Raw genomic sequence first — 10,981 nt, 5'->3', positions numbered from 1 at the left:
TTTGAAGAACAAAACAATTCAGTCAACAACCACACTACACCTCCTCCCCTGACGCCAACCCCATCTTACATCCTGCCTTCCCCATTTTAACAATCTTACCGCCCCCCCCCCCCCCCCCCCCCCCCCCCCGAGTCCCGCCACACATGCAAAATCTGTCTCTGGGCTAAAAGGGAGGCAAAGGCCAAAACATCGGCCTCTCTCATACCCTGCCTCTTTCTTTTAAGACACTCTTTAAACCCAAGCTCTTTGATTAAGCTGCGGTCTTCTGCCCGAATATCTCCTCCTTTGGCACAGCATAAATTTTTATCTGATTACACTTGCGCAGAAGCTTGGGATGTTCTACAATGTTAAATGCATTATATAAATTCAAGCTGTTGTTATTAACCCTGCTCTGGGAAAGGATGGTACTGTGGCTGTATCCATTAAATTAAAGAAAATCTGTTCTCTCCCTCTTGACCCCTTTGCTCAGTGTGCTGATATGGTGGCAACAACAGCATCTCCTTCTCTGACAGTGTAATAATTTGAGCTGACTTGCTCCTGTCCTTTGCTATGGTCGCAACACGATTCTCAGAGAGACATAAATAATAAGTGACTCAAGAAAAATGCAAGAGATTGAGGAGACTCAGTCAATGCAGTTCTGCTGGGAATTTATTCAGTTTTGCAGTATAGGCCTCTTGACAGATGTAGCAGAAATATTCAGAACATAAAATTACAACAACAAATTACAAAGTCAAGAATCATTTGAAATGATAGAAAATATTACATCCTATGAAACGTTTTTAATCATATCAATTTAATGACGGCATTAATTAAAGATAATTGCGAGCTGCAGACATTGCACAGTGCTCATTCATCAAAGCAAAGCAAACCCTGATTTCACTGAAAATATTTACTAATAAACAGTAATTATGCAAATAAGAGACCAACAGCACTGATTAACCACAGCAACACCATGCAGAGTCCAGAATTAGAAATGCCTGCCAGAGAATGCAGCAAGCATAAGAAGTTAAACAACTTGAGAGACAGTTTCCATTAAGGAAACCAAGCATAAGTGAGGATTTTATTTGTAAAGTGTGATTTAACATAGCAGGCTGGATTAACCATTCTGGAGACTAAGTGCTGATGTCAGCGTAGAATGTGTCGACTTTCACGATGAAACCCTCGCCGTCCCCTCCGAAAGGGCCGGAGAATGGCCGAGTCCTGGGCCGTGCATGCGCACAGCTGACAACCTGCAGCCGTATAACATGGCACCAGCCGTACGCGTAACCTAACTTGCAAACTGCGACCCCACAGCCCACCTCCTGGCCACCCCCCACCAGTCCCCCCAACCCTGGCAGATGCCCCCCTGACCAGCGGCTTGGATCCCGGCCGAGTGTGGCGGTGCTGGACAGTCTGCAGCCTGCACGCCGGCTCAGATGATACCTGTCCCACACCGTTGTGAACTTGGCCCATCAGGGCAGTGTATCATGGGAGGGCCGGCCGATGACGTGCCAATGGCACTGAAACAGTGCGCCGTGTGATGACGCCATTTTGGAGCGGGCGGAGCATGGTGGGCTGGCGCCAGCCCCGATCCCGGTGTTGGGAGTCCATTCTGCGCTCGATCGCCGAACACTATTTTGGCGTCGGGTGACAGAGAAACCCACCCAGCATCTCTGATTAAACCAGGAGATATATTGTGCAATTTAAAAAATGTCAAGTATTTTTTATCCCAGCAAGCAGTAAGGATTATGGCCAAATTTTCCAGGTCTAAATAACATAATTAGAATGTTTTCAATTTGATCCTATATGACTAGATTTTGATAGCATGCATTCCATCCGAGGTCAGCATAATTTTGCATTTCAGATTTTTTGGAACAGAATATTACATAATTTAATAATGTGAAGGGTGTGAACTAACTGCTTCATCAATTAAAGCTTATTTGTCCAATCCCTTCATGGTAACAGATTATGTTTTGAATAATTTCAATATTGGTGTTCCTGTTACCTGCTTGGTACATTAATACAAATATTTATCACCATGTAAAAAAAGTTCTTCCTGCTATCCGTTGTAAGTTTACAGTTTATGAGATTTCTATTGTCATGATGAAGATGCAATTTATGTCAAGTAATGATTTTTAATCCACCGGCTGGAAACCTGAATTGAACTTTTAAAAACACTTTTTAAAAAAAAACAGATGAGGTGATTTGAGATTACAGCCAAATATGGTTACTTCAATTTGTATTACTATGCATTGAACTTTCCAATTCTTTGGAATGGAGACAGTCTGCAAAACCAATCAAAAGCAATGGTTTCAGTGGTGTGTGAAGGCCTCCCATTTCCTGCCCTATTAACAAGGCAATAAAGCAATCACCTGAGATATTTAACTGTTGGGAAAGGACTATTAAGACTAATCGCTTGACAATGGAACCCTAGCTAAAATAGCTTTCACACATGAGCAAATGAAGTTACCCTTGGAATATACAATATCATTTTTTAAATTAAGCAGCATAGAGAGAAGATCCAATTAGGGTTTCTCCCGCATCCCTCTCTCCTAACCCAATTAGAATGCTTTGAGTCCTCTTTGCTGACCATGACTATCCAGGGACAGAGATTTCTTAAAATAATTAAATCCAGCACTATTGTCTCCAGAAAAACAACCAACTCAGTCACCTACATCTTTAAATCGGAAGCATCGATTTCAGCCTGAAACCAGCCAAGTAACCAAACAACAGATTATTTATCCTTTTACTTTTTATGGACACCAATTTGGCAAACTTATCCTTTCCCACTCTGTAATTTCTGTAAATTCACATACACACAAATTTGTATTTGTGTGTATGCGAACTTCAATTGTGAGTGAATGTCAGGGCATATTTCATTATTTTACTTAATCTCTTTCTTTGTTCAACTCAAGAACACCTATCCAATTGGTTATTTTATGATCATAGCATGTAAATAGTAAAGTACTCATTGACTTGGCAAGATGTCCTTTTCCAAACCAAAGAGACCTGTAGCAGTCAAATAAGGTGAGAGAAAAGAGAGGAGCATTTCAACCCCTCCTCACCTGATCGTAACGCTATGTTGAAACATACTAATTTTTTAAACAAAAATGGAAGCCTGAATTTGATTCAACTGCCTGTGGGCACTGGGCTCTGTAAGCTGATGCAGGATACCTGATCCTGAATACAAACCCATTTACAATGAATCCAGTGAGCACATCAAGTTTGTTTTACACAGGGGTCACCTCCAAAAAGGTTCACATCATTATAGAGGTTAGATGCATGAAATGTATGCATTACAGATATATTATGCAAATATATACATAGGCAGCATGTAGTAGAAGTGTTTGTATATTGCATACCATGTGCTCTCCAAACCATCTTGCAAACTCCAGCATTCAAACCTAGCTTGCTGCCTCACAGACACTAAGGTTCGCTCATCTGTCCTTCCCCAGTACCGGATAAGCCATTATGCCACAACTATCTCCAAAACCTCCAATCCCAAATAAATATTTGATTTTGGGGACGCACCCCACTTACATTTTGGATATAATTAACTCATTTTTCTGGTAGTGTGTCTGAATATCCACCTCTCAGCGAAAACCAATTATTTTCTAATCTCATTGAAGACTGACTTTCAATTGTAGACTTGCAGCATGCAGACGCCCTATCTCCCAGCATTGAAGCCCAGGCCCCATCTCACTTTCAATCTGCCTTTTTCCAACAGAAACAAGTTCAATAAATTTAAAGCAAAATGCCGAGGATGCTGGAAATCTGAAACAAAAACAGAAATTGCTGGAAAAACTCAGTAGGTCTGGCTGTATCTGTGACGAGAGAAACAGAGTTGACGTTTCAGTTCCATATGACTTCTTTAGAGCTAAAGGGAAGGATACATGGATTATATACTACATAAGAGGGGGTGGAGCAGCTGTAGCTGAATAGAAGATGGGAGCTAGGAGTGATTACAATAAAGATGTGTAGATCACAAGATAGAGGAAGCATTAATGGCAACATGAATGGCTATAGAAGGTTCTAAGCAGTGGCAGAAAGATAAGATATCAGAATGTGCTTTTAAAAACATATATATTTAGAGTACCCAATTATTTTTTTCCAATTAATGGAAATTCAGTGTGGCCAATCCACTTAACCTTCACATATTTGAGTTGTGGGGGTGAAACCCACGCAGACACGGGGAGAATGTGCAAATTCCACACAGACAGTGACACAGGGCCGGGATCGAACCTGGGTCCTCAGCGTCATTGGCGGCAGTGCTAACTACTGTGTCACCGTGCCGGCCTCCATCCCATCTTATACAGTATACCATCCATCACATTTCTCCCTCTCTTTTGCTTTGAAGAAATTATACGGACTCAACAGATGCTACCAGACTTGCGAGTTTTTCTAGCATTTTCTGCTTTTGTTTCAGAAACTAGTTAAAGCCTACTTAGTTTCTTACGTGGTCCCTTCATAACAAATCATTGCAGCAGTAACACGAACAGAAGCAGGGACCCAACAAGGTCACCAATTTAAGATCATCTTAAAAATGTTAATGACTCAAGAACTGGAGTCTGGGATGAGAAGATTGTCTCTTTGGCAAAACAGGTTTAACAGCCAGGAGATAACATGATGGAATACACAGAGAATGACAACACCACACAGCCACTTGGACATGAGTCGACAGAATGAGATTATTTGTACTAAACAGCTAGTCAAAGGACAGCAGATATTATTCAACTTTGCATGTGGATCTATAAATCTGCATGTTCAGTGCAATCATATTATTAAGCAGCTCAAAAAATTCACCAAACATTAATTACCTCTGAGATGTTGATTAATAGAATATAAAGTGTAAATCATTACACAAGTTCAATAATGTCAATTTTCTGAAGGAATTCATTTCTACTTCAGGGTGAGGTATTTTTTGTTTGTTATTGGTAAGTCAGGGTGTGGAATATATACAAGTGTACTGTTTCAATGATTATATAACCAAACTGCAGGTTGAGTTGAATAGAACTCTGTGATCCAATGTGCTTGCGGCTTTAATATAAGTATTTGCATACAATAAGGTTTTAAACTGTACACCCTCTCTAGGTTTGTGAGCTAAAGCAATAACATCTTGATATGCTCCAATGTTAATCTACTACAACTGAGGGCTGAATCTTACTCTGGGCTTGGAAAACTTTGACCTGCACACTTTTGCGTTTACAAACTGAAAACCCAACAGGTGTGTGACTTCACACTTCATTTTTGGCTTTTCACACTGGGATCAGTTTTGCAATGCAGATTACAAGCCACGCTGGACTGCGTAACAAATGCAGGTGCCAATTATAGGCCCACCTCAGTTTTAGAAAACAATATCAGTTCCCAACAGTGTTTAAAGTTCTTTACCCCCACCCTATGTCAACCCAGATCATCCATGGCACCCCAATGTATCCTTCATAGTTGCTCACCCACCATACACTATGTACAGCCCACACATATTCCATGCAATATTGATAGAAAGTATATAATACTTTCTATCAATATTGCAGTTTTTTGGGAAAAAATAAACCTCTCACCAACTAATAAAAGTCTTGATACAGAGGAAACTATTGCATTCTGACATGCAAAAATAAAACCTTGTAATATTGCACCTTACACCACCACAACGCCTACCACCCAAGGACAAAGGCACCTGGTGCATGGGAGAATCAAAACCTGCAGATTTCCCTCCAAGCCACACACCATTCTGATTTGTAACTATATCACTATTCCTTCACTGCTGTTGAGTCACAATTCTGAAATTTCCTCCCGAACAGTACTGTGATGTACCTAAACCACACAGAATGCAATGGTTCAAGGAAGCAGCTCATCACCACCTTCTCGAGGGAAATTAGGGATGTACAATAAATGTTGGCCAAGCTAGCAGTGCCCAAACCCTCTGAAATAATAAAAATAATCCTATTAGCTGAGTCAACAAACCAGAAATCACATCAAAGGGACAATCTGTTATTACAACTTTGTGAAACCTGTCATTCATTCTCAGATGAATCTGCTGATCTGAAACCTATGAACAATTGAAATTCAGCCAAACATTGATAATGGGCACAGCTGTCTGAACAACAGATCAGTTCTGAAAAGGAAAGAACAATCAACCAAAGTGGATAGATTTCTAAGTGCCAAAGCCAGTATTAAAAAAAAAAATCAGCCAAAGCCACTTAAATTAGTGGAACAATCACAGCACATGCTGACTGGACACACTGCAACATTTTCTCCATTGGAAAAGAACTGTAATTCATGTGAACAAATACACAAAGCAAGGGTCAACTTACCTTTAAAGTACAGACCCCAATTATGAATCACTGTATTAAAACACATACATTACAATACAGCAGCTAATAGTGACATTTGAAGATATGAAAACATTTTACACTTTAAGAATGGTCCAAACTCCTCGGCATGCTATTTTCTTCATGAATTCTCAAATCTGGTTTACTTTAAATGGGCTTTCCAAAGCCTCACACCATCAGATAAAAATGGCTCGGGAGGAAATCCAATTCTTATTTAAATTGAAGAACCCAACCTCAGTAGGGATAAGGATACGTTTTGCAGTGTGGCATTTCTGAATTACAAAAAAGGCTCGAGAAAAATGGTGCGGGGTCAGGGATGCGGGGAGAATTGGATGTGCTCCGAAGTAAAAACACATTTGCACCCAGAAGAATATTGCTCCCAAGTGCTCAGTTTCTAATGCCACTTATGTTTAAAAAAAAAAAAAAATAATTTATAGGATGTTAGTGTCATTGACTCGGCCAGAATTTATTGCCCATCCCTAATTGCTTAGGATTTTGACCCAGCGACAATGAAGGAGCGGTGATAAATTTCCAAGTCAGGATTATGAGTGACTTGCAGGGGAACTTCAGGTGGTGGTGTTCCTATGTATCTACTGCCTATCTATCTACTTTGTCCTTCTGGATGGCAGTGGTCATGAATTTAGAAAGTGCTGCCTGTGGAGCCTCAGAGAGTTCCAGCAGCGCATTTTGTAGATGTTACATGCTGCTGCCACTGTGCATCAGAGGTGGAGGGAGTGAATGCTTGTGGAAGCGGTGCTAATGAAGTGGGCTGCTTGGTCCTGGATGATATCGAGCTTCTTGCGTGTTGATGGAACTGCACTCAACGAGGCAAATGGAAAGTATTCCACCACATTCCTGACTTCTGCCTTGTAGATGATCGACAGGCTTTGGGCAGTCAGGAGGTGATTTATTCACCACAGGATTCCTGATCTCTGACTTGCTGTTGGAGCCACAATATTTATATGGCTAGTCCTATTCAGTTTCTGATCAATGGTATCCCTCAGGATGTTGATGGTGGGGATTCAGCGATTGGAATACCATTAAATGTCACGAGATGACAATTAGATTCTCTCTTGTTGGAGATTGTCATTGTCTGGCATGTGTGGTGCGATAATTACTTGTTTTACTGGTTGGTAATGACTCCTGTAATCAATTATCCAATATTGTAAAATAAAGTCAACTATTTGATTTGAAAGAGTTGCCAATCCAGACTTTGGATAAATATTCCTGCTGAAGTTTTTTTCATTTGTTTACAGGATGTGGATGTAGGTGCCAAGGCCAGAATTGATTGTCCATCCCGAATTTACCTTGAGAAGCTGATAATTAATTGCTACAGTTCTTGTTTTGTGGGTATCCCCACAGTGCTAATAAAGAGGGAGTTTCACAATTCTGGCCCAGTGACAGTGGAGGAATAGCAATTGTTCTGTCCAGGAGTTGGGCTGGGGAACTTCTAGGTGGCATTCCCTATATGCCTGCTGCCCCTGTCTGTCAACATGTAGAATTACAGGTTTATAAAGGTCCTGTCGAAGGAGCTTCGATCAGTTGTTATCAGACATTTTGTGGATGGTACGCACTGCTGCCATGGTGCATCAGTGATGGAAGGAGTGAATTTTGCAATAGTGGATGGGGTGGAAGTTGAGCAGGCTGCTTTGTACTGGGTGGTGTCAAGTTTCTGATGTGTTGCAGCTTCACTCATCCAAGCAAGTCGGGGAATGTTCCATCAAAATCTTCATTTGTGCCTAGCAAATGGTGAAAAAGCTTTGGAAGGCTGGTGTTGAGTTACACACCACAGAATTCTCAGCCTTTTACTGTCCCTTGCAACCACTTTAATTTTGCAGCTGGCCTAATTAAGGAACTGGTCAATTCTAATCCCCAGGATGTAGATAGAACATAGAACATTACAGCGCAGTACGGGCCCTTCTCCTGGTGGGAATTCTTAATGGTGGTAATGGCATTGAATGTCAAGGAAAGATGGTCAGATTCTCTTAATAGTTGTTGCCTGTCACTTGTGTGTCGCAAATTTTACTTGCCACTTATCAACTCAACCTATATGCCTCGCAGGTCTTGCTGCATGTGGGCACAAACTGCTTAATTACCTGAGAAATCATAAATGGGACTGAACATTGTTCAATCAATAAATATCCCCACTTCTGACCTTATAACGAACTGAAAGCCATTGATGATTTTCACAGTAACTTCATTGCAGTGTTAATGTAAGCCTACTTGTGACACTAATATAGATTATATTGTTATAAAGATGGTTGGGTTTGAGACGCTGCTCCGAGGAACTTCAGCAGCAAGGCTCATTGGTAGAGAAAATTTGTTTCCAACAACCATAACCATCTTTCTTTGTACTTCGCATCACTTCAGCCAGCAGAGAGATTTCTTGGATTCCCGTCACCTGCAATTTTATTCGGGTTCCTTGATGCCACACTCAAGTCAAATGTTGCTTTGTTGTCAAGGGTATTCACAGATCAGGTCTGGAATTAGTCTTTGCCCATGTTTGAACTGAGGTTATAATGAGGTTTGGAGCTGTCTCGTCCTTGTGGAACTGAAACTTAACATCGGTGAGTACGTTATTGATGAGTAAGTGCTACTTAATAGCATTGTCGATATATCTTCATTTTGCTGATGGTTGAGAGTAGACTGATGGAGCAGTAATTGGCTGGATTGTATTTGTTCTGCATTTTGTGAACAGGGTATCCCTGGGTAATTTTCCATATAATCAGGTCGTGTTATAGCTTCACTGGAACAGATTGGCTTTCGGCGTAGCTAGTTTGTTCAATGTCCTGTGTTGTTATTATACTGGTTTGATACCTTGTTTTTAGGTGCTGTACCTGACATGCTCACCTACACTTTTCACTGAACTAAGTTGGTCCTTGAGGTTGTTAGCCATGGAAAGTAAGAGATGTGCCAGGCCACGAAGTTACAAGTTGCAGTGGAGAACCATTCTACTGCTGCTGCTGGTGGCCCATTGCACGTCATGGATGTCCAGATTGGTCACCAAGAAATTACCCTTTTAAATGAGAACTGTTTCATTTAGAACACACTCATTCTAGTTGTCGATAATCCCCAGGTACGCTAATCAGTTCAGGGGCTGACACTTGCCAGACATGCAGTCAATCACCGCACATGCAGGCCTTCCATGTGTTGAGGCTAGTTGGATACGCAGGCACTCTTTGAGTATGCAAACTTTCCAGGTACTGACAATGTCCGGAAAGCAGAAGCCAAGAAATTGCTATGGAATAACTAATAAATGGTAATGAAATGAAATGAATGAAAATTGCTTGTCACAAGTAGGCTTCAAATGAAGTTACTGTGAAAAGCCCCTAGTTGCCACATTCCGGCGCCTGTTCAGGGTTGCTGGTACGGGAGTAAATAAATATATATGGCACTTGAAGGTTCCATTTGAATTGGATTGACTACTCACAGTCATGTAACCTTTTTCTTATAGCGTCCACAAAGATATTTAAAATCAATAGATGGGTGATTTGTTTTTAAACATTTTGGTTGTATGGCTTGAGTTTCTGGTACCAGTGGCAGATTAAATTATTACAAGGCATCTGTTCATTTATAATATTTAGTTCACATGATCCTAGGATCATGGGAAAGGAAATAAAGCAGAATTAAGCACGTCTTTAATCAGTGATATACTCAGCATTTGACTGAAATGTTTACCAAGTAAAGAATATGAACTATGATTCAATAAATGAAAATACATGGAAGGAAAAGGTAGCTCTGAAACAAGGAGGACTGCATGAACTACAGTAAGCTTTAATACACGATTGGATGTTTAAAATCTTAAAAATTCTTGAGGATATTGCAGCATAGCCTGAACCTGGGGTTTGCCCCGATCACTGTCCAGTGATTCACCAACATTTATCCTCTTCATGATCTGCAAATGATTTCTGTTCAGAGTGTGCTCACAATCACAGTTTTAAAAGTATTGTTCCTTTACAGGTACTTAAAAGTAACATTTTAAAAATTAATAGGAAATGCTCTTAAACAGAAATCAGAGTTTCTTGCCTGCTGCAAGATGCTCTCCACAGAATACTTGTGTGGCAAATTGAAGACTATACAACAGCATTGTAAGGTGAAAGCTATTTCACATGATAACAGGCAGTTCCCCCTTGGTTCCTTCCCCTTATTTTTTATCTCTAAAGTACTACAGGATTGTCCCAAAGATTCAACGGAAAGCTCACGCTCCTGTGAATTGCCACATCTTGGGGAAGAACAGTTTCTGTAATTGTGCACTTAATTTGGGTTTCCTGGGATCTTCTACTGCTCAAAGTGAGTTGCAGACAAAGATGCTGAGTTACAGTGAGGTGGACGGGAGCTTTTTAAGTTCTCTGCGCTGAGCCAAAGTCGATGCTTTCACGGAATCCAATTTTGGTGCTGGTGGGGAGCTGCTCAATGCTGAGAATGTGGCAGCCATTGCTCCCTGTGAAAAGCGGGGACAAGAACACATTGTTAAAAAATATCTCCTTTAAGAAACAAATTTCAACACAAAATACATGAACGTGTACAGGGTTAATGTAATTTTTCTCCATTTACTGTGATATAGACCCTGGGTTGATGAACAGTTCAATCCATAGAAACACATTTCAGTCAATTGCTTCATGGAAGCTCACTAAACAGTTTTGAAAACACCTTGAACTTTATGTCAAGGCTAC

At 40.7% G+C, this 10,981-nt stretch overlaps 1 protein-coding gene across 3 annotated transcripts in view; it reads right to left on the bottom strand.

The window, feature by feature from the left end:
• Positions 1 to 630: 630 nt before the first annotated feature.
• Positions 631 to 10,981, bottom strand: part of LOC119966427 (ribosomal protein S6 kinase 2 alpha-like) — a 491,201-nt gene continuing 480,850 nt past the window's right edge. For all 3 annotated transcript variants that reach the window (XM_038798070.1, XM_038798079.1, XM_038798087.1), the window contains one exon: positions 631 to 10,749. In XM_038798070.1, the coding sequence (XP_038653998.1) occupies positions 10,624 to 10,749 (126 nt within the window). In that variant the 3' untranslated portion in view covers positions 631 to 10,623. The remainder of the gene's footprint in view (positions 10,750 to 10,981) is intronic.

This window comes from Scyliorhinus canicula, chromosome 1 (genome assembly GCF_902713615.1).
Source record: "Scyliorhinus canicula chromosome 1, sScyCan1.1, whole genome shotgun sequence".
Taxonomy (NCBI): domain Eukaryota; kingdom Metazoa; phylum Chordata; class Chondrichthyes; order Carcharhiniformes; family Scyliorhinidae; genus Scyliorhinus; species Scyliorhinus canicula.
This window is presented reverse-complemented; position numbering and strand designations above follow the sequence as displayed.